At 39.2% G+C, this 27495-nt stretch overlaps 1 protein-coding gene across 5 annotated transcripts; it reads left to right on the top strand.

Moving 5' to 3' along the window:
• Positions 1 to 687: 687 nt before the first annotated feature.
• On the top strand, positions 688 to 26261 carry LOC110976975 (cilia- and flagella-associated protein 337-like). Of its 5 annotated transcripts, XM_022230714.2 has the most exons (27): positions 688 to 925; positions 2938 to 3451; positions 10965 to 11018; positions 11154 to 11237; positions 11567 to 11632; positions 12000 to 12170; positions 12351 to 12410; positions 12640 to 12728; positions 13426 to 13518; positions 14075 to 14167; positions 14387 to 14574; positions 14730 to 14988; positions 17400 to 17505; positions 18576 to 18727; positions 18952 to 19057; positions 20221 to 20407; positions 20672 to 20832; positions 21147 to 21309; positions 21452 to 21544; positions 21841 to 21899; positions 22945 to 23023; positions 23368 to 23433; positions 23574 to 23613; positions 23824 to 23912; positions 24454 to 24674; positions 24883 to 24995; positions 25203 to 26261. In XM_022230714.2, the coding sequence occupies exons 1-27, from the start codon at positions 702 to 704 to the stop codon at positions 25357 to 25359; spliced, it is 3687 nt and encodes a 1228-aa protein (XP_022086406.2). In that variant the 5' UTR covers positions 688 to 701; the 3' UTR covers positions 25360 to 26261. The 5 variants fall into 5 exon arrangements, with proteins under 5 accessions (XP_022086406.2, XP_022086408.1, XP_086989847.1 ...); XM_022230716.2 differs by lacking the exons at positions 688 to 925; positions 2938 to 3451 and adding an exon at positions 4871 to 5262; XM_087133721.1 differs by lacking the exons at positions 688 to 925; positions 2938 to 3451 and adding an exon at positions 8029 to 8272.
• Positions 26262 to 27495: the final 1234 nt, after the last annotated feature.

The raw sequence follows: 27495 nt of genomic DNA, 5'->3' as shown, positions 1-27495 counted from the left end.
TCTTGATATCAGTAATTGGCATGTCAGAATGAGGTAACACTAAATGGCCTAATCTCTATTGAACAGGCAGGGCCCACTTTGTTCGAAACAAATTCAGCGCAGCATTTCTTTTCTTGGAAGTTCTCTGTGAAACATCGTAATTAAAAAAAAGGAGCCCACCTTTGAAAGACTGAAACCACGTTTCACTTCTTCGGCACTCGTTTTGTAGTTATCGAGAGCTGGTGGTTACTAAATCCCACATTTTGGTCAGTATTTACAATGCAACAAGTTACTTATCGTCTGCTTTGCACTTTCTTGGAAGCACACATGCGCAAAGGATGAGATAATTACCGCACTGTCACCGACCGCGTGTTTTTTCTTTCGCTTTTGAGTTTGTTGGAACAATATCATTCTGACGTCACAAGCGCTGGTGCACGTCGCTTGTGTACCGATGTTTATACATAACGAGTATGAACCAGTGAAGGACAATGAACTTCGTGAAACAATTAATGAGACAGTTTTGTTTACCATGAAAGTTGTCAAGATTAAAACAGTGATAATCATCAAAATGTATGTAAGCAGAGAAGACAAAATATGCGTTGTTTTTCAGTTGTTTGTGAATATAGCATTAATATAGAATATGTTTGAATCCATCAAGTTCTTGACAAGAAACCACAAATATCTTTTGGGAAAATCACCAATTATTCACTCTCCTAAACGTAATGGCCGCATTAAGGAACATTGACGCCGATTCAATCGCAATTTCTATCATCTCTGCTGCTAACAACGCCTGTAAATCTCAGCACGTCAACAACATCCTGCCTGTCCAGGGGAAGTGGAGGCAGTCCTTGGTAATGATGCAGCGAGGCAACGGTGCGTCAGCCGTTGTGACAGCAGCCAGGACACTAGCATGGACAACCCCGCAATCGTCTTGGCATAATCTCGGGTAAAATTGCAAAATAAAATTGTTTGGAACCCTTCGGTAAAAAGTCAAAAGGACCGTGATAAATATCAACTTCACTGGTATACATGTAAAAATAACATTTTTAAAAGGGCAGCGGTAGGAAAATTGGATGACAGGATGTGAAAACTTCATCTGTCACGAAATGAAATTCCTCCTCTAATTGCATGACTTTTAAGGATCATCAGTCGTTGTTATCATACAACACCTAAACAAATACAGGGAATTCGCCACATCACCTGGAAAAATCATTAAAACTAAAAGTCAAACACAGAGATCAGTACCCGAATGAATCCTTGCATCGCCTTCGTCTTTAGAAATTTCCTTATCAGTCAAAAGAAGAAACGGTGTTTGTGGATGTTTATTGCATGCAGTAGCTCATGTGAATAGCTATAGTGATACAGTGGCCATGTGAAAGGATGGATGGAACGTCGCTCGATCCATTTACTTACAGAAGAGAATGTTCCATTTTTGAGCATTACCGTGTCTGTGGTCACAACACTTGACCGCGGACACGTAATAGGTATTTTGGGCTGTGGCTGTGACGAATAATTCAAATATACCCGATCAACGATACACCGGTCAGATGATGGGGCTTTATTTGAGCATTGATATGGGTCATCACCTACAGAGAATTTTCAGTCACGTGATTTTTGACGGTCGGCGTTCAATACGGGCGATTCACAATAGTGCGCGTCTAAGAGTTTGGCCAATCACGATGCGCGAAATCTGTCGCGCGTTTGGAGCAAGCGGTTCAACAGATTTTGTGCGTTGTGATTGGCCAATGTGTTGCAAACTCTTGGAGGCGCACTATTGTGAAACGGCCGTATTATTTACACAGATGGGCGCAGAAACACTGTCGTACATAAAATTGGCAATAGAAATTAATACACAGATTTGAAAATGTACGCGCCTCCACTGTACGGACATGGTACACTTCCTGATATGCCTTTGCCCGTCACGTGAAAAAAAAACTACATACAAAACTGTTATTACTGCCGTTATACGTGCTTTCTGTGACCAAAATGGGTGACTAGACGATCTGCTACAACAGATTAAGCAGAAGGTGGCCAATAGTTGTGAACTGTGCAAATTATTTCACTGTTCGTCAATCATGCGTCAACGTTAAATACTAACTTTGTGAGAATTAATTTTCGGATCACCTCTTTTGCGTTACTGAAAAGGGAATAAACATAAGGAATACAGAACTGTATGAGTTGCGTGTTACCATTTTTAAGTGTTTATTAGAACACAGAACCAGCGGTGTGCACCTTTTGGTGGTGGTGGGGGGGGAGCAAATTCAAAGAAAATGCGGCTTCGGGCTTATTCAACTTGAACTTGAGAAAAAGGTATTGCAAATCTTACGGTCACGAAATCTTAGTGTTTATTTCAAGTCGTGGTGTTGTTTTGTCCTAGTACGGTTTTGGTGCCAATATTTGATAAATAAATTTAATAAAAGAAATTTAATTAATAAATATTAAATAATAATAAAAGTGACCCTACCCCCACTGAATACGCCACTGCATGGGAAGCTTTGTTTGAAATATGGATTAGAATGTGTATATTTGACTGAATTTATCGAACATCCCTCACCTGCCGTGACCTAATCAATCAATTTAAGAAGACCGTAACAGGTGTATAGCGCCATCTATAGGCAGTTGTGTTCACAGGTACTGGCACACATAAACACGGGTTCCGTTTACTGTGACATCACCATTTTGTTACTTTTGAGGGAACCAGCGAAACTCGATCATCAGGTGGTGGACGGCTGCCATAACAACACCAAGCCAGGAGGTCACGATGGATCCGATTCACGTTGTTGTACATGCAGTAAACTGACTTTGTTCCAGTAAACTTTGTGGCTGGTTCCATTTTGTTGGGTCACTAACTGTATGTTAAATCCTCACTGTATTTGGCCTTGGGATTGCGGATCTCGCTTATGATTTAAGTATAAAATGTTGACAATTACTCTCGTTATTCTGTGTGAATCGGGTTAGGTTGCTGAGCTCCGAGGAATATAAAGGTTTGAGCGATCGTTTCTTCGGTGGTGTGTTTAGTTCTGGTAAGTGGGGGCCGTCAGGTTTGGTCAATATGCCCCACTGTCGCCCTACAAGTAGTGAGAAAGTGCTGCTGGAAGCCATTGAAAATGACAACGATGCGAGGAAAAGAGCCGTCACGCCGGGTCGACGAATGGGTAAACCGATCCGGCCAACCTCAGCTCAGGCCAAGCTGCAGTCTCGCGGAACACCCAACGTGCTGGAAGAGACCCGTCCGGCCACCGCGGCGGCCGGGTCACGCGGGCTGGGCCACGCGGGCTTCACACCGTCCAGCTCCCGCGGACAGGTGTCGCAGACTACCTCGGCCTGGGGGACCAGGGTGAACGATGACATCCCCAAGATTGAGACCCAGGTCAGGAGACTGACCTTGGGTGTTGTGGACGGACTGGCCGAGAAGGCAGACTCAGCGATCACAAGGTCACGACAAACTGCACATTCTGCACCAGTTACCAAGGTACATGAACATACAATTTGTTACACTTTATTAGAGAGAAGAATTTTTCATCACATGTAGCCTCCAGAATTCGGCTTTAAATATGTTGTCTCAGAAAAATTTTCTTGACTCCATCCCCTTCGTGGTGTTTTTAGGAAAATTCACACTAGGCCTATAAGATAAACCAATCAAATTTTGCTGCTCTCTGCCCCCCCCCCCTCGAAATATGTCTGTCATTTCACAGAATGACAGTTCCCCAGTCCTGGAGCATCCCATTCCTGTACCGGTACAGTAGTAGTGCCAATGGTAAAAATGTTTACTTTAAAAGGAAAAAAAATTAATACGAAATATAAGGAGTAATTGCAGAATACCCTGCCACTCTAAAAAACGACCCCTGGAATGACTGGTTATGTGGGTACAAGATGAAAATCCTGTGAGAAGAATGTGACACTTTGACCTGTTCCTGGCTATGAGGTTGATCATGCGGGGTGGCGGGGTATTCTGCAATTGAGCTAAAAGGAAAATGTACCTAAAAGGAAGCTAAAAGCTAAAAGGAAAACCATAACCAAACTTAAGACATGGGGGGGGGATTGGGAAATAAATTATACGTGTAGGTACATGGGTGCAACAGTTCCAGATCTTTGACAGTTCTGGATCTCTTGATTCCTTGTTCCATGATGTAAGCAAAATGTAAATATAATGCACTTGATTGCTACTAAATATAGTTCTACAAATTCTTTTAACTGGTAACAATTTCACTGTTTTTATCCTGAATAAATGATTTAAAAGCTTGTATGCCCAGTTTCAAGTCAGCAAATTAAGAAGACCATGGCAATAAATCATCAAATAGCCACCTTGAGCCTTCCTTTTGTGAATTGGCATTCATAAAATTGGATTTGACAATTTATCATCCTAACAAACTTTGTACACAGTATTTTGGAAGACTCCTGGAATCCAAATGTCACACCTTCCAATCTTTGACTGAAGATGTCATGGTTGGCTTTACATTTATTGTTAAAGCCATCACACCCATTTTTGCTCTCTTTCCAAAACGAAAACAGTCATGAGGCCATTCTTCAGTCAGTGTGGTTTTTTCTGGAAAGAATTGGCCCTTGGATTACAGAAAGTTAAGCATGCATTTTGGGTTACTGGCCTAATTTAGCTCCTGTCACATACTCAGATAAAGCAAGTGTTGGTAAGAAATTCTCACGTCAGGCTTTCATTTAACTTTTTTTTTGCTTGACCACAAAGTGGACTTGCTGGGTGTACATGTAGAGAGGTATTCAAGCTTGCCCCCACAGGGTTTTGTCGGTATGGTTGACTAGTTTGCTTTCGGAACCTTTAGCAACGTGACAACAATCTCCTAAATAGAGTCAACTTATTGTTGTAGGATGGCAGCAGCCATAGAAGCCTGGCCTTCACTCTGTAGCAGAAGTGCTCCCGGATTGCCACACAACAAAACCCACTAGTACCAGCAGCGGCACCAGTCATGGTTTAATCCTGCATGATGGTGAAGCCAAGGATTTTATGGGAGCTCTTTTTGTCATTTGTGGTGATCCTGTGTTCGATAGATATTGTTGTTGAAATAGTTACTATAGAGGAGAATGGTCTGAATCGCTTCACCCTGTGTGTCCCAACTGCGATGACAAGCGATAATACTGAAGCTGCTGTTGAGTTCACGTTCTGGGAAGCTCAGTTTGCTGATCAGTCCACATGATTTTCAGAGAGCGAACGACATGTTTCTGTGACGAGTCTTGCTTTCTAATATAGCATCGATTAGGAACAGTATGGGAAGGATGTGGTGTTTCCGAAACATGTTCAAGATCTTCATTGTAAGTCATGATCAGTGCTGAAATTGAACTTGAAAAATTTTGTTCAAAATTCAATCAAGCAACATGCTGTCAATTAACATGTGTGAAAGTTGATTGCTGGTGTAGAGTCTCTTGTTCACCTTTGTAGGTCACTTCTTTCATTTGCACTTGTTTGAAAAGTTATGTCCAATAATTAGGCTTAATTTTTCTCCTGGAGATAAAGGACGGTGAGTTGTAGAGGAGAGCAATCATTGTGTGCTACACATGTACTTGCAAGGTTTCAGCAAAGACTGCAAAATCATGAGATATACAGAGACTTGTTGAAGCAGCCTTGTTTCTTTAGCATTCAGGAGTTAGGAATTAGCAGGGTGTTCTCTCATTCCCTCCCTTCTATAAATAAAACACTTTTCCAGCATTTCTTCAACCTTCATGTGGAAAAAAAGAGAGAGAAAACAGGGAATCAGAAAGACTGAAATAGGACATCAATCTTTCTGGGGAGTTGCAATTTTACTCGGTTGGGCTTTGAATTTCCTAGTGTGGCACATTTTTCATTATCACTGTGTACCTTAATGGATCGGATTTCATAATGCACAAACTAGATATATGGAACTTACATTTGACAGTAATTGGTGTATAGATATTAGTGAGTTTCTATTTTGTAGCTTAGACAACCCTGTGCGAAAAGAAAGGTATTTTGGGATTGGATATTGTAAAAACAAAGACAAACAATGCCAAGTTACCTGGATAGGCTTATTTATTTGTGAATACAGAGCAAAGTACATAAATCAGTCAATACAAATAGATGAGATGTAACAGGTTACTCACTGACAGTTGTTTGAGCAATGAAACAGGGATTTTGAGTTGACAGGACAGCGCCAGACTGTTTTTATTTGCTCAAAGATTATCTTCAGCACTTTATATAAATGCATACAATCAATCAACATTTAACCCCAAAGCTTAAACCTTGGTGGACAAGATTGAAATTGAAGCAAATATTTGGCAGTAAAGAAGTTTCAAACTGTTTGTGATTGTCCACATACATGTAGATGTTATGCACTTTGTAATGGCTTTTTTGTTGTAGCAGGGCAACAGCATATTAACCCTAACAGCCCCAAATCCTCCAATTTCAATACGATTTTACATACAGTACACCTGATGAACTGACCGTGATCAATGGATTATTGTCAATGCTTGGTCAATCTGAATTCCCCATACAGAAGAAACCTGGCTCTCTGGGTAGTCACTGTGCTACCTAATTTACCACACTTTCAATAGCCACCTCTAGCCCTCCAGGTGTGTGTGTGTGTGGGGGGGGACAGGTCACGGAAATAGATGTGAAATGGAATGGTAAAAACAGCAGTTTTTTAAGTCTAGTGGAATACCACCACAAAATATTAGGCACCATCCTGATTCTCTGGACTTCCATTCTGCCATTTGTGATTTTGCAAGAGTTTACCATGTTTAATTGAACCAAAGTTTGTATGCTTGGATTAAAAAACATGTGAGTGCAAAGTCAAGCATTTTATCAGCAACCATTCCAAAATCCTGCAGATACTTGAGTTTGAATAATCTAATACTAATTGGTGTATACATACACATACATGTAAGTGAAAAATGGTTGAGCAAATATTGTGCACACTAATTTCAGTTCATGCTACTTTTATTGATACTTTGTAAATTTACTTGGCTGATTGAAAGCCACTGATGTCAAAATACTTTTGTGTCTAATTCACCCTCTGTTGCTCACAATATTTTTTACTGGATGATGTGTTGGCTTGTTGTTTGGAAAAGGCAAACGTTTTTATCATGGGACTTTATTTATTCCCTTTAACTGTCTCCAGAGAATTATTGGTGATATGGATCTACAGCCCATGCTGTGAGGAAACATTCTGAACTTACATGTATTTCCAATCAGCGCTACTTGATATGATGGACTTGGCTGCATTGGTTTAGAGTTTCAAAAGTCAATGTGTTTATTCGCTTTTATTCTCCTCTCAGTGTCTTGTGTCTGAGTGACCTCTGTAGATGTAGATATTGATTTCTACCCATCAGCGTATTGAGTCAACAGTGGATATGTTTGCCCAGTGTAAATCGTTGATCGTCGTCATAGAAATTGTCAAAAGTATTCAAGAAATAAGTAAACAAAATGCAACTGGCATTAGAGTTAGCTGTACCTAACAACTTGTAGCTTGCAAAATTAGAAAGTCCAACAATTACTTGTTGTCCTTTGAACTGTCCTAGGTTATTTTCTTGATATTAAAATATCATGGTTTGGAAGGTTGTTGTCCTCTTGGCACACAGCATGCTGAAACCCAGGTACCTTTGCTCAGTGTGCGTCACCTGACTTCATTTTGAAAATGGGACTATTGTAAGCCTAGGTTGTGGGGTTGCAGTAAGATGGACCTATCCTCCCAGAACACACCACTACCTGACCAACGTGTTTTAATGAATTCTTTGATTTTCTAAAGTTTCTGCTGTTATAATAATTGTTCCCATTTTTTCTTGCGGATGCAGGAATTGAAGTTTGATTCCTCTTCATTTTTAAATTGTGGATTGAACACAGAACGGAGGCAGTGCCTCTTGACTGTGACAACTTCATTATGGTTCTTAGTTAAGACTTATTTACTCAGTCAAAACTTCAACAGTGTATATTTATATTCCAGGCTTAGTAAATCATTGAAAAGGTTCTTGACAGAACCCTTTCACGAACCAGCAGAGTTAAACACCATTGATAAGAGACCTGTAAGCTAGGCCAATTAATAAAGGACACTGATTCCTTTTTGGAGGAGGCTGGAACAATTTAGAACATTATAGTCACCAGGGAGGTTTGCTTCAAGGGCAATTGCATGAGTGTGCATGTACATCAATCATCATTTGGACCTTTGATTAAACAGTTAATTAAATTATGCGCGATTAATGGTTCAATAGATTCTGAATTATGCCCACTGGGATGTGAATGATTTTGCCACAGTATAAAGCTGAGAATATTTTGGCCAGGTTGCAGACTGGTACATGCAGTTGCCTCAGTGAGGTCAGTAGTGTTTTTTTTCCTTTTTCCTGATTCCTTTGAAAAATCATGCCATCTTCGGGTATTTCTTATATCAGTTTTTTTGGCTTTGTGATGGATTTATTTGAGCTGGACTCTTCAGGCCTGGTAGCACTTACAGAATTGGTGAGTACATGTACCGTCAGATTCTCAATGTTAATTACTGGCAGCTTGTTAATTTTAGAGTCACTGCAAGTAAGCTACAGATTTGCATTATAATGTCATAGTTACAGTAGATTTCTGGCCGGTGTATAAATTATCCATTGCCAATTTTCTGTTTCCACAGAAACATTGGCTAACTCTAGGTCTGTCTTTAGTACACTGTTGACCTCTAAAGTATTGATCAAGTTTGACCAGTTGTTTATTGTGATCTGAGCTCAGAAATCACTTCCGTAAGTCCAGTTGGCAACTTAAATATATCTGATTTTTCCTTTTAGGTTTTTTTGGGGGGGGGAGAATCTTTCTGATTTTTGGCGAGCTGTGAAACAAGTGCGAGCCTACGTAATACCGATTTCCGTCTTCTGTCCCTCCGTCCGTCTGGCTGTCCGGCAGTCCGCCCTCAAATGTTAAAGTTTTTTCTTGCAGGTCCATAGGTGTTAAAATGTGCCACTAAGTGCTTGTTTGCTCCTTCTTGGAATGCCATCAGTATTTAAATAGTCTTATTTGGCATTAATGCTTAGAAACTTATGAATTTTATAAAATAATAAAAGTTGAATGTTAAAGTTTTGAGTTGTATTGTGTACTCACCCTGTAGTACATACATGTATGTACTGTGCCCTCCTGTAATGTACATGTGTGTATGTATAGACAGTGTTTAGACACATACAAATGTACATGTACAGTATGTGGGGAAAATATAAGGGATGGGGGGGATTCCAAATGACAGATTAGGATATTGGTTCAGGGAGGGGTACCTGTAGGAGGCGGATCATGGGGACAAAGTGCACGTATGTAGAAAGTGGATGAAATGCTGGATAAGGTTGGCGTAATGGTTGGGCTGGATTAGTGAGATGATGGGACAGCCAGAATGAGAAGTGAAGGGAATGATGGGGAGGGGGCAGAGTAGGAGATGGGTAGAATGATGGGGAGGGGGAAAAGTAGGATATGGGTAGGATGATGGGGAGGGGACGGAGTTGGAAATGGGTAGGATGATGGGGAGGGGCAGAGTAAGAGATGGATAGGATGATGGGAAGGGGGCAAAGTAGGAGATGGATAGAATGATGGGTGGAGTAGGATATGGATGGAAAGATTGGAGATAGATGGTATTAGGGGTGGAGTCAAAGTAGACATGTGGTAGATGGGATGTTGGGATATGGATGATAGGGGTAGAATTGTAGAGGATTGGTTGATGGGGTTGGATACAAAGTGCAGAACTGTACTTTTAATTATGCACCATCCATCAAACTCACAAATACACTTCTTATTTAATCATCCAGGTCTAGTCTGACTGTACTGGACCCACATTCTATAGGCGTTCCTCTCTCCTGTAAGAACTGTAAAGCCTTTGTACCTTATCTCCCTAGTTGGTGGTCTTTGTTGATTAACTTTTAAATGACAGGCGCCTTTCAATGCACGGTCTGCACACAGCACTGTCTAGGTTTTTTTCTCCTAGAGTACAATGAATTTTATTGCTAAGGTCGATAAAATATCTTGTACATCTGTATTGCAGTCGTATGTCAACCAATGTTGTAAAAGGTTTGGTGAAGCTTGGTTAGTATTTTCTTGTTTAATTTAGTAACCATATAAGTTGAATGTCTCTTTCTTTCCTGTTATTGCAGGAAAGAAATTCAAACTTATAACAAGCAGCGAGCCATGGCGGCTTTGGCGTACTAGTTTTCCTCTGAAATGCTAGCCACCAGTCCCGGTCTCCTTGCAGCCTCCAAATCGTTGAGCAGGGGCAGTTCACACATTTATACAGCTGCCATTGTCAACCCTATCGCCAATTTGTTGTTAAAGTCACCACCAGTTGCCAGGGTGACACCACTTTGATGTCAAAGCAGATGTTGCAATTTCCTCTACAGTGTACTAAAAAAAGAATGAAAGGAATAACTGTGTTGTTTAATTTCCCTTCCTTTTGTGCCTGTGGAAGGTTTTATGGAGAGACGACGGGGATCAATAATAAGTCCTGTGTGGACGATATCCCAGGAGGGAATATAAAACAAACCGTATTTCCTGTGATACAGAATATAATATCTCCTCTATAGCAGACGATTTTAATGAAGCTATAAAACATGGCATAGCAACGGAAATTTGGAATGCTGTAGGCCATAATTTGATTGATATTTTTTTCCTATTTTTAAACACCAATGTTGTCATGTTTGCCATACAAATAGAAGCTGCAATGCCACTGCCACCAGTTTTGGTCTTGCTATAAAAACCCGACCCTTCATTAAAACGTATTTGCATTTGGCATTTTGGATAGCAGTGTAACTTGGCACGTCTCCATTAGGTATGATTGTGAGTGTTTTTTTCTGGTGTCGCTCAGTGCAAGATGCCTCTTAAGAAGCGCCACTTAACTGGGCATTTACGGGTGAGAATTAATCACACCAAATTAATCTGTTATCAGTAACTTTACTGAATGAATTTTGTCATGAAACCTGATGAAGTTTTATCTTGCCAGGAACTGGTAATGAAAGGTTGCAGGCTGGAAGTAACTGGTTTTTTTTTCTCCCGGCAGATTGAGGAGCGTATAAATCTGGAACATCTAAACAAGCTCAAGCACTCCTTTGAGGTGAGTTGTAATTGCAAAATTGTTAACGGCAAATTTGTTCTCGTCCTCAGGAAGCCTAAGAAATGTATGTATTCTGTACAAGTATTCATGCAACTGATTGCTGTCACAATATTTGTCAAATTTCATATTCTATAGACTGTAGACACAGAGAACTCAGGCACCCTGACTCTTGACCAGTTCAAAAGTGTCATTCGCAGTTCTTTGGGGCTAAGAGGGAGGGTAAGTCACCATCTCAATTTTTAAAACTAAAACTGCTGAAGTTCATTCTCAGTTGTATCCTACCTTCTTTCAAGTAATCTCTGTGTATTTGATGATGTGAAAAAAATTGTAAAATTTCTTCTGAAAGTGCCTTCATGAAACTTTTGTATCCTTTGATTAAGCAAAGAACATCGCTTGTTTTGGTTTCATATTTTTCTCTCTTTTTTTCTGTGTCTCCTAGATTTTTATCTGAATTCCCTGTATTCATACACTTGAAGCAAAAACTTTTTGCCTTATTTTTCTGGACCCCATTACTTATTAATGTAATTTCCTTGAATTTTTTTTCTCAGAATGATGAACAAATTACAGCATTATTCATGAAAATTGATTCCAACTCAGAAGGCTACATAGAATGGGTGAGTGCAGCCGTAATTTTCCTTGGTGCTTAAGTTGTTTGACCAAAAAGTGTAATTGGCTGCTGATCTGTTGTGTTCAAGAAAATTAGAAAGTGATGACAGTTGAAGGTAGGTCTAGCAATTTCTGGTGTGTTTTTGTTACCTACAAAATGTACACTTTTGCTATCTTCAGCATTTTTTTGTGTTACAGATTTTTTCAATTCCTGCCCAGTGTTCTCCAGGAGAGATTTTAGTAAGGCACACTGCCCAGCAAAATGTCATGCCCGTAAAAAGCTTTTTGCACTCTGTGCTCACATTGTGCCTGCTACCCAACTAAAATTTAACGCCGTGGAAAAATTCTGCACTTTATTACTTTTGCTTCGAGCAGGATCAGTTCTGTACCTACATGCAGCTGGAGTATGAAGAGAAGGAGGACGCCTATCGGAGACAGAAGGATGTCGAAATACATACGCCAGCAAACCTAGAAAACATGCCACATAGGGAGCCTGTACTACGCATCACTAATATGTCCGATGGAACATTTGTGGCAACAAGTCAGGTACGTCTGATACTATTCCATAGGATGCACATCAGGGGACAGGGTAAGACCAAAAGGGGAAGAAAAGAAAGACTACAAAATGACTATAAAGTAACTGAAAGTGCTCACTTGTTGGATTTATTCAGATGTGATGAGAACAAAGAAGTCATTTGTTTTATTTGTTTTATTTGCCTTTCTCAGGATGGCACAATATCCTTCTGGAATGGAAATATGGAACTGAAGAGAACAAAATCTGTCATGGTAGGAAATGGAAGTTGTCCTGTGTCCTATATTATTAATCGTAGATTTTCTATAGAATTGGATGTTCAGGCCCTTCCTACATTTTCCTTCATTTCCTTGTCTGAACGTGTCCTTGGCTATTGCAGTGATAAAATTTACTTCAAAGACCTGGCTGTTCATGACTGAGAAATAAATAGATAAATAAATGAAAACAGAGAATAACATTATTTTCCCTTCACAATATTTTCAGACGGAGCAAAATGCTACCAGACAGAAGCCCAAGTGGGTGACAGATTTTGTCTTGATGCCACAGTACAACAAATTCATCTTAGGCACTGGGTAAGTGAAAAAGTCAGGCATGCACTGCCAGTGAATTCTTGACATGAAAGTTAGGCTGCTGTACAGGAAAAGTTAATTCTGAATACTGCAATTTGCCAAGGCGCAAAAGCAGAGCATGAATATATAAACAAACAATATTGAGCATCGTAGTTAATTTGCAAAAGCAGTTTCATCTCAACATAATGCAGAGAAAATTACAACCTGGCCAGCAAGTGTTTGTTAAACCCTCATGTATGCCTACAATATGTGTCTGTGTGATGTACAGGTGGTTAATGGATATCCCATCTTGGTTTCAGTGATTTCAGTTGGACACCAAAAGTACTGAGCTATTTAGATAGCTCTGTAAATTCGGGGTTGAAGAGCTGTTTGATATATGGCAAAACCCATTCTGTAGAAAGTCTCCCCAACATGTAAATGTGTTTTATGTCACTCAATGTGTGTGTGAATTTTTATGATATCGAATGATGAATTTCAAATTCCAGGAATGTTGTCATTATTCTTGCTATAAAAGCCATCTTAAAGGACTGAACATGTGTTCCATTAAACTTTGGATCACCAAAACCACGGTTAATAAAACTAACAAGCTTGTATGGATCACCCAGCCAAGAGAAGATCAAACAAGCATTTCATCTGGACTATGATTTGGCAAATAAAACATGTAGTTTATTGTTCTTTAATATCTTTCCTTTTTATGCAGTGATCGGGAAATACAGTTTTATGAGCTGTCGACCTTTGAACCCTATTGTCAAGTCACGGGCCTGGAGACCACACCATTGAAAATAACATACTGGTAATTGGGATTATAACATATCAGATCATTTGTACTCATCTGACTACTGTAAATTAAATGTGAGCTTTTTAAGTGCTCTGTCTTCCCACTTCAAAAATGTAATGCATCACATATTTCTTTAGCAAGTTGGCAAAGTGCAATTCAACTAAAACACTTGAATTTCCAATAAGCAAACAAATTCAAGAAGTTGACCATAACTGACTTGCTGTTCTATAGTTGTGTCTCAATGTTTTCTTCCTCAAATATTTCTACCAAACAAGTGCATTATTGAGAAAGCTTGAGGCTCTTGCCATAGAGGTACATTTGTAAACGGGTCTGGCCACAATTTAGTCATTCAGATGAAAAGGCAAACATTGACAAATAGGCTAAGATAGTGATCCTTCAAATGCAGTACATAAAACCAAATGGCAAAGCAAGACACTCAATTTTTTTAAAGCTGAAATTTCACCTGACATATTTTTGCTGAGCAACTTGTTAAATTGGACTCGTGTACTCTTAAAAAGGAGCAGGTGATGTTTTGTAGTAAATTGAGTATTGATTGAATGATATCTTGCAGTGCCACTGGCTATGATGAATGCCTGATCATGTATGGAGACTCTGAAGGCTGTATCAACATCATCATTATCAATGGCACGGGAGAAACATTAAGGTGGGTAATGCAGACATCAATTGTTGAAATTTTAAATAGGCAGTGGATTTTGCACCTAATAATCAACCCCTTGCATATGTAAACTGAACATTTGCTCCCAAACAAATACCTGAAAAAACAAACTTGGCCATCGGCAAACATAGCCTTAGCCTTGTGCTCAAATGTGCAAATGCCTAAAATCACTCCATTTCAACAGATTCATTTCTGACTTTTTTGTAGAACTTGGAAGAAGATGCCCAAGACAGAAGGCATAGCCAGCGTGACCCTGGAAAAGGTGGCCCACTCCCCCCTGACACGCTTTGTCCGATGGAAGGTCCACAATGACTGGGTGGCTGAGCTCAGATACTATGACGAGATTCGGTCCATCATCTCCTGCTCAAACAACGAAAGCACAGCTCTAGTCATAGGTATAGAAAATAGCATCATTCAGAGTTTGAAAAAAATGAATGTGTCATGATGAACGAAAAGGAATGTGAACTGAACACTCTTCTCCATCCTTGTCTTTGTTCATAAGCTGAGAGCAACTTCTAAAAGTACAACTTCCGTTCTCTTGACTTGTCAGGTTGCACAACTGGTAGTACGCATGTAGAAGCTCAACTGAAAGAAATCAAGGAACATTCCAACTTCCCTGATGCTGCCGACAAGAAGATGAAACTGGCCCAACAGAACTATGCAAATGCCAAGCGGCGGCTGGAGGCTGACCAGACCACCTTCCGTATACATAAAGGGGTGAAAATCTTCGACTTCTGCAAGGAGAAGAACTTGATCATTACAGGGGGCATGGACAGAATCGTGCGCATGTGGAATCCGTATGTACCAAGGTGAGTTTTGAACTGGAAGATTTTGGAAGGATTTTTGTTAACAACTCCAGTTCAGAATGTAAAACAGCCATTAGCCTCATTGTAGGGACTGATGAGGGTGCCCTGTAATGTACTCACGATTGTCATTAGCTGTGTCTGAAAGTTATTGCTATGACTAGAAATAATATGTACTAATGAAAGTCTCTAGTCTCTGCAGCCACATCCAATAGGCGTCTGTGTTATGGCTTGCTCCAGCTCCTTGATTGGGATATGCTCCACCCTGACCATAGCCTCAATATGGCATTTAGATGTACATGTAGTCTGAGACAGCCAGGGGGTATATCTTTGAGACCTCTGATTTAGGTGAACTTCAGCGGGTTTAGAGGGTAGGTATAATCGAAAATGGGCACTGCATCCATATTGTTTGAGAAGCTCATGCAAAGACTGTCATCGGTCCTCATATATGTTTGTAGGAGGTCAGGTGTTCGAGTTGATAAAGGACCAGCCCATTAGAATATAGCCTATATCCACCTCTAGAAGGCGGAGAAGTATTCAACTCTTAAGCACATACCTTCACTTGCAAAAAGATCAATACTTTCAAGAGGAATTTTATTTAATAAATAAGTATGCCAAACTTACCCTGATAACCATTATTAAGGAAGGTGACTTCAGACCTAATTTTAAATTAACAATTTTAAAATAATGGTTTGTGGTTTAAAATGATACAGAGCTGGGCCCAATTTCATGGCGCTGCTTACCGCAGAATTACGCACTTATGATCTCCATTCTGCGCTAACCGTGGTAGCAGAAAATTCTGTGCTAACCTTTTAAGCACAGAATCCTTAGTTACGGGATGTACGCATGTGCACAAGCCAAAATTCCTCGCTAACCCATAAAATACGTTTGCCATAAGCACAGAATTTTCTGCTACGGTAAGCACCGATTTTTTGCTTGCAGTAAGCAACACCATGAAATTGGGCCCTGTACCGGTATAAAGAGATAGTAGCGCCAATGAAAATGGCTGTTCATTATACGTGCAGTACAACATGCAGCTATTGTGTGCTAATTGTCCATGTGCACTAATGCATAATCCACCATTTTGGTTCTAGTAATTGAGATGCTCATGCTACAACTCTCCCTATTAACAGCTCTAGTTTCATAAAATAGCTCCCTCTATAGATTTTGAATTGAGAGTGTTCAGTGGCCAACCACAGTTGATCCGTTTAGCTCAGCAAACTGGGTGTGGATACAGATGTGTGAAGCAGCACCTTGTCCCTTGAATTCTTATCTGTTAAAAGCTTGTCTTACAATAATCCGCTTATGCCGATTTTCAGCCCTTTTGTGCTTTCAGCCGAGCTCAAGCCCGCCATTAGCCTGTTGTGCCATGCTCTGAAAGTTTAATTGCCATCTCATGCTGATGTTCTTTTTGTTGTTCAGCATGTCTCTAGCAGAAATCCAATAATCTTCACAGCATCCCAGAGTAATCTCTGTGGTGTGGTTTCGAGCATGTCTCCAAGCAACTCGTCTGTTGCAACTTTTTTCAAGATGGGGCCCCGATGCAAAGGAAAGAATGGGAAAAAATCAATACACCTTGCAGGCCACAAAAGAATCAATTTAGTCTCACTGCTCTCCTCTCTTGTTCCACAATTGATGGGTTATCGATAGGGCTTGGTGCACATCCAAAAATAAAGTTACTTAGTGTTACTTGGTGTCCTCCAGGTTGCTACCATGTTGAGAAGGGGTAAAATCAAAATCATAGCTAGAATAAGAAGTACAAATAAAACCAAAATTGATGTATAATTTGGGAGACTCACTATTTCTGGAGCCAAAGAGTTGATCAAGTGAGTTTGGAAAGAAAGTTGATTTTCCAGTGCTGTTGCATTGTCCATGTAATCAATACTTCCTCACCCTTTTGGCCAAAGAATGGTATAACCCAGTCCTGTTGTGCCAGAAGCAGACTTTTCCTAGAGTCCTGGATACTTTCAGTTGTGGTCTAAAGCAGCTGAAAAACTAGGTTTCGTCTGCCTGAGACATTGAGTTTGGATTTTTGTATGTCATTGATGCCTTGGATATGCATGATGGTAACTCTTATGTGTGTGTAGGCCTTACTATGCAGGTAATTCTTTGCTGTTTTTCAATCATGTCATGCTAAGCTGTGGTCCTGGATACAGCAACCTGATGAATTATGAATGCATCTACATCTACATTGTAAGATACTTGTGGGACATCACTCTCTCCAGTTATACCCATGATCTAACATAACATTTTATTTCATTCATTAATTTGTGATATTGGCATTCTCAACTTCCTACCAAAGGTTTGAGCAATGGTTACAGTTTTTAGTGTTTGTCATTTTCTTGTCAGACACTGGAGAAATTTGTTTAAAAAGAGCTTTGCCTCATTTGAAATGAGTATATATTTGAATATTTCAGTAAGCCAACTGGTATGTTGAGGGGCCACAATGCACCTATCTTCGCTCTCTTCATTGCGCCTGATGAGAATAGAATATACAGCATATCACAAGACAAAACCATCAAGGTAGGGTGACATTTATTGGAGATTTTTGAAAAGCATTTTTCTATAAAAAAGACAATACAGTGACATGATGGAGCTACATTTAGAAACTTGAGTGCTAATACACTATGCAATGAATCATAGTTACTAAATGTATAGTGTGTGAACACAGAACTACAATGTACATGTGTCATGCTACCTGTAAATTCACTTTATAAGAGCCTGTAAAATTATTAGATTATTTAATAAATTAAATAGGATATTTGAAAATCTGTCGCCAATCTGTTTGCATGCTTACATCAATTAATGCAATATTAGTTATGGTTACAGCCATGACAAGACCAATTTTAAAAGATGAAAGGATGTTCATTTACATTCCCAAGGAACACTTTTCTCCAGGGTACAGATAACTGCCCGACTTTTCAAATAGTCCTCAAAACTACTGGCACTTTTTCTCCTTTGGAAACAATTTAGAGCCATGTAAATCAACCAGGATACACAATCTTACCACCCTCTGTGCAGACTGGTGTTGCTGTCAACTGCAGTGTGGGTGACACCCCTGTAGTTGAGCCTCATTGCTAAGTCAACATTGGGTAATGGCTTGACTGGCCACTGGATAATTGAATTAGTGGTAATGGCTTAGGTAATGGCTTGACTGACCACTGGATAATTGAATTAGTGATTTGCCTTACAGTCTTGTCTTTTCCTTGAGTAATCAGTCAACCATGGCTGTCCATCAGACACTCCCAGTTGTTTCATGGGGGAAAATGGTGAAAAAATTTCTAAGCTGTAGAAGTTGTATGTAAATGGGATTGTCAGAGTCAAAATTCCAAGGAAAAGTTTTTTGTCACACATGCCCCTATTAACATGTACTGTACATGTACGTGTACAGTATGTTCAAAGAATGAAAATTCATTCCTGTCCAGCAGAATTTAAGAAATGGAGTAAGGGCAGGTCTTGTATATTTACTACACCAAGCTTGGCAATGTGGCTCGTGACACAGAGCTACCCGATAACTTATTTGAAGGGTTACATAAACTGTCCATGTGTTATCATCAATTCTTATGTCAAGTATGTATCCTTGCCATGTTTAGGTCTGGGATATCAAGGACCAGGTGTGCATGCTGACAATCCGCCCAAAGACGCACAAAGTCAGAGGAGATCTACAGGCCTGCCATTACAACAGGGTTGCTAAGGGGTTTGCCATAGCAACTGATCAGATGGCCCTGCTTAGTCACAGATCAAAGTAAGCTCTATTCTTTTCAAGAAATTATTGGAAATGGTAGATGCTAGAGTGGAGATATTTTGAACCTCTGTTCTTGTCTATCCACTTTGTTTTGTCACTGTCCATTCCAAATAATATAAATAATATCAATTAAATACTTTAAAATGTCAATAGTTATTTGAAGGGTGCAGTAACCCATTATTATAAAGGTGTGGTCCCTGTTTGGTTTCTCACCCGTCATGCAGTCGTACACAACAGAATGGCGAAGTTGCCTACTCACACAAGGAACCAGTCCAGTGTGCCAAATTCAACCCCAGCTTCAAGCACATTGTTAGCTGCTCAGATGGATCGGTAAGCTTTGTAGGATGTCTTCAGTGTCACCTACTTGATAGTGAAGCCCTTAGCCCCAGTTACCAGATTTGCTCATGCCTCGCACCTTTTTAAACTTGTTTGAACTTGAAGTTCATAACTTATAGTTGCAAATGAAGCAACATTACTTTTAGTGCATGACAGGCTGACTGAATGGTAACCTGCGAAGAAATTTTTTTCAGTTATAATGTTCAGTTTCAGTTTGCAATTTGCCTGGTTGATATGCATGTGCAGTAGTTGAAAAGTACAAGACTTTTTTTTCCATGAAATTCTTTAAGTGTGTAATTCCAATATTAATCTCTGTTGTCTACCATCCCAAGGCTATAGAGATTACATTCACATGAGTGTATCACTCTAAATGATAGTGATGCAGATAGAGAACAGTGTCTATTTATAGTTCTGTCTCAAGTGGTTTGCTTCCAACTCATCATGGACCAAAACATAGTGCTTTATTGATCCTGGTTGGCTGGTTTCATCCCCTCCTTGTTATATGTCAGCATTAATCTGCTTAGAAAAGCTGTCTTTGTGTCCTGACAAGCATTGACATCCCAATGGTTGACATCCCAATTAACCAATAAACGCTTCTTGGAAACCGGTTCACCACCTGTGTACCCGTGTTGTTATGGAAGATGGGGGATTAGAAAGCAGAGAGTGGAGCCAATCAATTTTCTCTGCATCTGTCCATTAGGGATGGAAATATCTAAATAGATGCACAACCAGCAGAGAAGATAACAAAGGACAATACCAGCACACTCCCCATTCAATATCTGGATCAGTGCACTATGTCCACCATAAGGGGGAATTTTAAGAATCTTAATTGTATTCAGATCATCTCACAATGAAAGGTAAATGTAAATTCGCTAGACCTTAAACTTTGAGTAGCATGATATCTCTGGCACTGAATTCAAGCATTTTGGGACATTTGCTTATCTTTTGCAATTTTTGGAAGAATTCAGGCCATTTGAACTTGTCTTTATTTTCTTGTTTTCTAGATACTATCAGTACTTTTTGTTGAACATTATATTAATGGATAGAAAATATTGGCTTGCATTTGCTGGTAATGAATAATATTACAAGTTTGTTTAATAAATGAGTGTTTTTTGTGTTTTTAATGTACCTGTCATATTTATCTTTTCCCTCCCTAGGTTGTCAAGATTTGGGATTTTGAAACTGGCAATGCCGTCTTTGAATTCTCCCAAGCCCATGACAATAGTGCCATAACTGCTATGACCTTTGACACCTCCAATCGCAGACTTATAACAGGAGGGCGAGATGGGAGGCTAAAGATTTGGAATTACAACAACGGGCACTGTTTGAAGAGATTGGAAAGAGGTATAAATAGTTGTTCCATTTTGATAAGTTTGTATTATGTCACATTTATCTTGCAGTGTTTTGGACACTGACATTCTGAGGCAATATGACGGCGTCATTACTTGAAAGGTTATTGATATTCACATCCAATCCAAATGCATTTGGATTACAATTTTAGCACAGTGTCCATGCAGGATTTTTGGCATCCAAATTGTCCCTTTACCTGACTTAGAAGTTACAAGTATCAGTCGTCTTTTTTTCCTTTGATTTGAATTCGTCTGACAGAGGATGATTTTGACGAGATCACTGACGTCACCTACATTGAGATGAACAAGAATCGGTTCATCATTTCAGTAGGATGGGATCGTCACATCAACATGTACACTGATAACTCGGAGGACTTTAGACATGTACAGCATCCACTGCCAAAATGGACAGATGACTTGGTATGCTATAGAAAATCATTTTAAGTGCGTAGATTTTCATGTATATTGGTTTTGCATGCCTCTGCTTTGTAAATTGTACACAAAGTGTTGAGAAAGTTTACTGCAGGCAAAATGAGAACATATAGCTGTATGTAGAAGTAGAGTCACATTTTGCTGTCAAGATGGCATGGTACAAGAAGTGCTAGGCATTAGCAGATAGCTCTCATTTTACAGAGTTGACACTGAAATATTGGGATTATTGTGACACAACACTTATTTGTAAACCAGTTTTCCTTTTTCAATCACTGATTTCATTCCCTGCACTACTTTTAAAGAGAGATGGGCACAGAGAAGACATTCTGTCTGTAGCAGTGTGCCTGCCCAGCCTTCTAGCAACATCTAGTTATGATGGTGAGGTCATTGTATGGAATATTATATCAGGTCACATCTACTGTCACCTCAGGTCGCCAGTTCCTAAGGATTATGTGGCAGAAGAACGTAAGTTGGGACTAACTTTCTTTATAATCTGGTTCTACTTCATCAAAATAGTTCAGAAGTGTTTTCACTTGGAAATGTTTTCATTGATTTAAAAAGAAGGTTTCAAATTTAGCTCAAAATAAGGTCACTGTTTCATTTTCAGTGGATGGGGACAACAGCATATGCAAGCTTCTCTTCCTGGCAACCAGAAAGGACAACAAAAGTGCAGCTCAACTCATTGCCTCTGGCCCCAGAGGTAAGGATAGCTAGGGCCATGCTCACACAGTGGGTGCATCTTCCCTTGTTTTTCCGCTGTTACATGCTTTCTTTGAGTCTCAGTCCTGTCAGTGGTGGATAATGGATAGATATTTTCAACCTACACCTCTCCTTTCAGTTTTGGATCATTTTTTGATTATTGAGTCATTCCATAACTGACTCCCTCTTTTTGCTAAGTAGTCATAAGAATCTTAATTAGTTACTTAAGCTTTGCAAGCCGATTTCTTATTTTCAAGTTTGAGGATCTATTTATATGAAATGTGGATTTTCATGCAGGTTCTATCCACTTTTGGAATGTCTACAATGGTGGAGTACTCTTTGCCCAGTTTAGTTCAGTAAGTTTCATTTATTTCACTTTCCAAAAGCATCATAAGTTTTGTAAGTCTCAGCACTTTTAGTGAGACCTTATTTTCTTAAACAGGTAATTGACATCAGTGTCGTCCTACCGCCATGAAATTTGAATTCCAATCAAACAGTCAAATCTTTCCAGAATCATTATGTTGCTTGATTCCACAAACATATTTGCCATTATTTTCAATTTTCTTTTTAACCTATCCTTTTGTATATTACCCTCATGTGCCAAAATGTTGATTTACGTAGATTATAATAATAACTTAAAATTTGTATTGCAAAGTCTCCATAACAATGATGAATCCATTACAAAGAAATTTTACTGTTGAAAGTGAGAATTAAAACCACTTACAAGGTAAAGCTACTTGAAAATATGTCGATACAATAACAAAAACTTAACCAAACACCAAAACATAAAAAATATAATTGGATAAAAACCAGTTAAAACAGGTTCCAACTTAAAGCTTTTATGTAACCCAACCAGTAATACCGGGGCTATGACAATCTAAACATGGTGTGTTTACACACACTTTTCAGCCCTGAAAGATGAACAATAAAGTTAGTTAAAAGTTAATGTAGAAAAATTGGTCTTTACTTTATGCTTAAAAATGTCAATGGACCTCAATTGTTGGAAATCAGTAGGCAACTTATTCCATAGTTCGGTGGCTATATATAAAACAGATCTACCCCTGGTTTTTTGACATTCTACTCTTGGGATTTTCTAAAGACACTTTATTATTGCAATGTAAACAAGAAGTGGATGTGTCACTTCTTGACACCAACAAGGTCACTGAGGTCACTGAGGTACTTTAGGGACAGACAGTGTAGAGCTTTAAACGTTAAAAGAAGAAATTTCAAATCCACATGTATATGGAATTTCACTGGCAGCCAAGATAATTGACAGAAGACCGGTGATATCTTGTTGAATTTCTGTATGTTACTAACAAGCCCAGATGCTGCATTTTGAACTGAGAGAATCACTCTTCCAAGCATAATATTCTGATTTTATTTGTTACATTTCACATGTAGTCTAAAAATAGTAGTGCTCCAGTTACAACAATGCAACTCACAGATGACGATTCTACGTTATTTGCTGGAGATTCAAGAGGTTAGTGCTTGAATATTCTCATACTAATATTAAAAAAATAAACTTAAAATTAAAAAAAGACAAACATTGGCTCATGCACTTGGATAGCAGAATCTGCATTGCTTTACTGTTGAAGAGCAACTTGAAAGATTCAAGAGAGTAGAATTAGTATTCTTTTGTCTGACAGGTTTTTTCTTAACGTCTTTACCTCTTACACCTTTATCGTTCACTTACACCATTCCTTCTCTTCTCAGTGAAAGCAAAGCAGTACAGCAGTGATAGTGATACAACAGTGTCTTAGCTTTAGTGTTGCATATTTAAGTGAATAGTTTGAGAATCTTATAATGCTGTTTATACATTTTCAGGTTTTGTAACGGCATGGGATGTGGAAGGTTACTGTCAGTTTGGTAAAGAAGATATACCGCCACCAGGTACGTTCCTGTAATTTTGTGTATTTTGACATTGGAAGCTTTTCTTTCAGTTTCATGTTTTTTCCCATGCTTTTCTGAAAACTGCTGATATAATAACAACAGTGGTTTTTGATTTGTGTTTTTGTTTCCTTGGGTTTCAGTTCTAGGATCATGGAGAGCTCATATTGAAAGCATAACAAGGTAACAACTGAATGGTGTTGGTTTGAAACATCTACAGTCACTGTCTTGCTCTGAACATGCTCAAAGCACTGAATTAAACAAAATGATAGTTGCATGTTAATGCGCCATTTTCACAGTGTGATATATGTTTTACTTTGTACATCTAACCAATTAAATTAAATCCCACTTGAGGTGAAATAATTTCCTGTTTAATTTTTTGTTTGAATTCAGCATGAACCTGATACAAGCTCACAATGTACTCATCACCTCCTCGCTAGATTGCACGGTGAGATTATGGACAACAGAAGGGCATTATGTAGGTGAGCAAGTCACAATTATCTAGGAAATAGATAATAAACCAATACAATAAGAAAATGTGTGAGCTGGGTGGCCTAGCCTTCTCTTTCTTGAAACTTTTGCATTTACAAACCTGTTGATTGTGAGGCATGTCAAGCTTATGGTATCAATGGCACAGTATGTCCGACCCATAAACTGTCAGGTGAATTGTTAGTGCAGTCAACCCTCATGCTATTTTATCTGAATGGCAGGAACACACAGAGGGCTCATTCGAAAAAAAGGAGCTTTTTTCATGGACCTGCTGAACACAGAATCGTGTGAGGCAAACATAGTTTGCCAGCCAAAATATCACTCAGTGCACACTGCTTTCAACTGGTACTTTGGTGACTTTTGCATAGCAAATGACCATGTCTGAATCACTTGGCTGTGGCTTTAAATTACACACAACTCTATAGTAACTGGGTGACATCACTACCGTAGACTTGTGTGTAATTTGTCATGCACAAATGGTCAGTTGGTCATGCACAAATCCAGTTAAGGAAAGTTCTTTTTTCCTACCACCAGGCACCTTAGGCCAGCAGCAGCCCTGGGATATCTACAACCCTTCCACCTTTGGCCACCCCATGGTCCCTTACGATGTCCTGGTGGATCCCGTCAGCATGCCAAGCCACCCCATGATGGAGTTGAAGGTGGCCAATGGAGACTTTGAAGAAGAGGAGGAAGAAGACCAGGATGACAGAGGGGAGGAATCTCCGGAGAAGGAGGCGGAGAAAGAAGAAAGGAAGGTAAAGATTACATGGAGATGAATGAATGGATAGTTGTGCTCAGCAATGGGCAAAGATCACAGAGCACATCATCTGTCTCAGTGAATGACTGTTCTTGTCGAATTGTTTTTCTGTATCTGACATTTATACTACTGTTTCCAGCTCTTAAGGATTCAAACGTGACCATATTGCCTTAATGTCATCTTGTCAATATCGCGTTCTGTTCCAGAGTGACATTATCAGTGTGAGCACCTATACATCCAAGACTGAGTTTCATTATGACGATGACATGATAGCCAAAGAGCTTAAGCAGAAGCCCTTCAACAAAGGAACAGGCAAGAGGTGAGCTTAGGAGAGCAAATAAACTCATCTATCCCCAAGAAATTTAACTTCCAAAGTCTGCCTGACTGCTGATAAATACAATTTGACAATTGGAGTTGGGTCAATATAATAAAGAACCTTAGTAAATAGAAACCAAAATATGAAGCTCAAGAAATGCTGACTCTTCCCAGTTCTAAAAATTAAAATGATGTTTTCTTCTTTTACAAGGTTGCGCCACGAAAAGCTGAAGCCAAACCCTAAGGATAGGGGCGGTCCCAACGCCTACCAGAACCTGAAGTGTTTTGAACTGGATGACACCCCACCCATCTCACCCCCAACTCGCTCCAGAGAGAAGAACGATGATCCGTTTGGCTTCCAGTTCTAGGCCTTCCTCTATCCAAGGCGCAAATAACTAACATGACCCCTTTCATGCATGACCAGCAGTCAGGATGCTGCCAAACAAACACACTAGATTTCATCCTCAGCAGCCAATGTGTGTGCATGTGCGGTGGTGCAAAACTGCTTGGTACCATGGTCGTCACTGCCCTGAAAGGCATTGATTTCGTGGAAGGAGTGCGGTGAATTAATGGCTGAAATTCATACAAAACTTGCGAAACTGCACGCTGTGCCAGATATCTGCATGTATCCCCAGGCTTCATTTTAATAATCCTAAAGCACATTGTCTGTTCATGCGTGTGTGGCCAAGCCTGGCTTACCCATGGTGCAGTGGTAACCAAGGATGGATCCAGAACCTTTTTTCGGGGGGGGGGCAAATTGTTGAGGGGAGGGAGGCCAGAGTTTTGAAAATTCTGAGGAATGAGGCCACATTTGGGGCATTTGTACATGCTTTTTAAAGGAAGGGAAATGAAAGAAGAAATGAAAGAATTTATTTATTTATTTTCTCATTTTTTTTCTGCTCCCAAATTTTTGGGGGTCCTTGTTTTGGCCGGGGGGGCGGCTCCCTTTGGATTTAACTTTGGTGGTTAACTATTTAATATCTTGCTTATAGCTGTTAAGTGAGAAATTCATGTAACTGGAATTTTTGAACATGTATTTTTTCCCATACCATGCATTTTAGTCCATGACTTCCCCAGAATGCATTGGTAAAATCAAATTGCATGTCGTGTGTCTTTGTTGTGCAGGATACAACATAACAGCAGAAGTGAAAGAAAAAACTATCCGCTTGAGCACTATAGCCGTTTTCATCCCTCATTATTGAAAAGGGTTAACATATATTTATACCTTGCATGTGAGGTAGCTGGATGTGGTTTTTTTTGTGTTTTTAAACCAAACTCTACCCAAGAGCACTGGTAAAGCCCATTTTTACCATTGTAGTAAAGATATGGCTGAAACCTTCCCAAGATTGGTGCTTGCGTTTGAAATTATTTGGATCAAATTCTTTGTTGGCCATCTCAGTGAAAGACAGCTTCTTGAAGCAGTGTTCACAATGTCTGTATTTGATCATACTTTCAACACAGCACCAGTAAGTTTTGTGGAAAACTCATCAGCATAATCAAGTTCTGGTTGGTCGGATAGTCCATTTATTCATATTGTTCTGGGGAGCTATTCTAGTTCTGCATGCCAAATAAAAATTTCCATCAGTATTTAAAGTATCTGTCATTGCAAACACACTAACACCCTAACATTCCATGCACATTAATTTCTAAATATCACGTTTTATGGTGAGCCACTTGCAAATATTTGTGAGCAGTGATGAACTTCAAATCACAAATTGATTGAACCTTCAAACCTTCAATGATGTGTTTTCCTAAGATGCAGTGAATTTATAGATTTGATTACCGGTATGTTAAATCATTATAGTTCTCAGTTGTGAGTAAAACTGTTCCTGAAATCATTCTTTCCAGCATGCACGGGGAACATTTATCATTTGCATGACTTATTTAATGTTTGTATTATAGCATGGATGAGAGTGTATAAATTATTTTTGTTTGCACATACTAAGTTTGTAAATGCATTTTGGTATAGCAGAGTATTGGAAACTCCTGAGTGACATTTCAGTGCATGTTTTAAATCATTTTTAGCGGAAGGTTTAATTCTGTACAAAATGTAAAGTTTGTGTTCATACTTTTGTACAGAAGAAAGTTGCAATAATTAAGCAAAATCATGCTACTCTGAATTCAGAGATAATGAGCCTTAATCATGGTTTTACAGAGGCTAAATATTTTTTTAAGTTTTTAATATCTGAAAACTGCCCTTCAATATGCAAACCTGTTCGGAACAAAATTATATTATGCCTTGTTTTTGAGTTTTATTTGGAAGACATTGTTTTGAAATTGTGAAAGTTAAGTCACATGTATTTTGTACTGTTTAGTTTTCAAGCTGATCATTCCTTCATTAAACATGTACACCTCAGACTACTGCATGATTGTGTCTTTGCATGATATATTTTAGGAGTCGTTTTAAATTGCTCTACATGAAATCTTCACTTGATACGGGTGATTCACAATAGTGCACCTCTAAGAGTTTGCATCGTGTTAGCCAATCACAACGCATGAAATCT

This window comes from Acanthaster planci, linkage group LG02 (assembly GCF_054643075.1).
Source record: "Acanthaster planci isolate LZ-2023a linkage group LG02, COTS_SCS, whole genome shotgun sequence".
Classification (NCBI taxonomy): Eukaryota; Metazoa; Echinodermata; class Asteroidea; order Valvatida; family Acanthasteridae; genus Acanthaster; species Acanthaster planci.
The sequence above is the reverse complement of the archived record's forward strand: the minus strand, read 5'-3'. Positions and strand labels throughout refer to the sequence as shown.

Excerpts from the sequence above, each read along its gene's own strand:
- LOC110976975 (XM_022230714.2), top strand. The coding sequence starts at position 702 with ATGGCCGCATTAAGGAACATTGACGCCGATTCAATCGCAATTTCTATC. Across the intron at positions 13,519-14,074 it reads CCATTGAAAATAACATACTG|TGCCACTGGCTATGATGAAT; the intron begins GTAATTGGGATT and ends GATATCTTGCAG. Across the intron at positions 14,989-17,399 it reads TGGAATCCGTATGTACCAAG|TAAGCCAACTGGTATGTTGA; the intron begins GTGAGTTTTGAA and ends TGAATATTTCAG.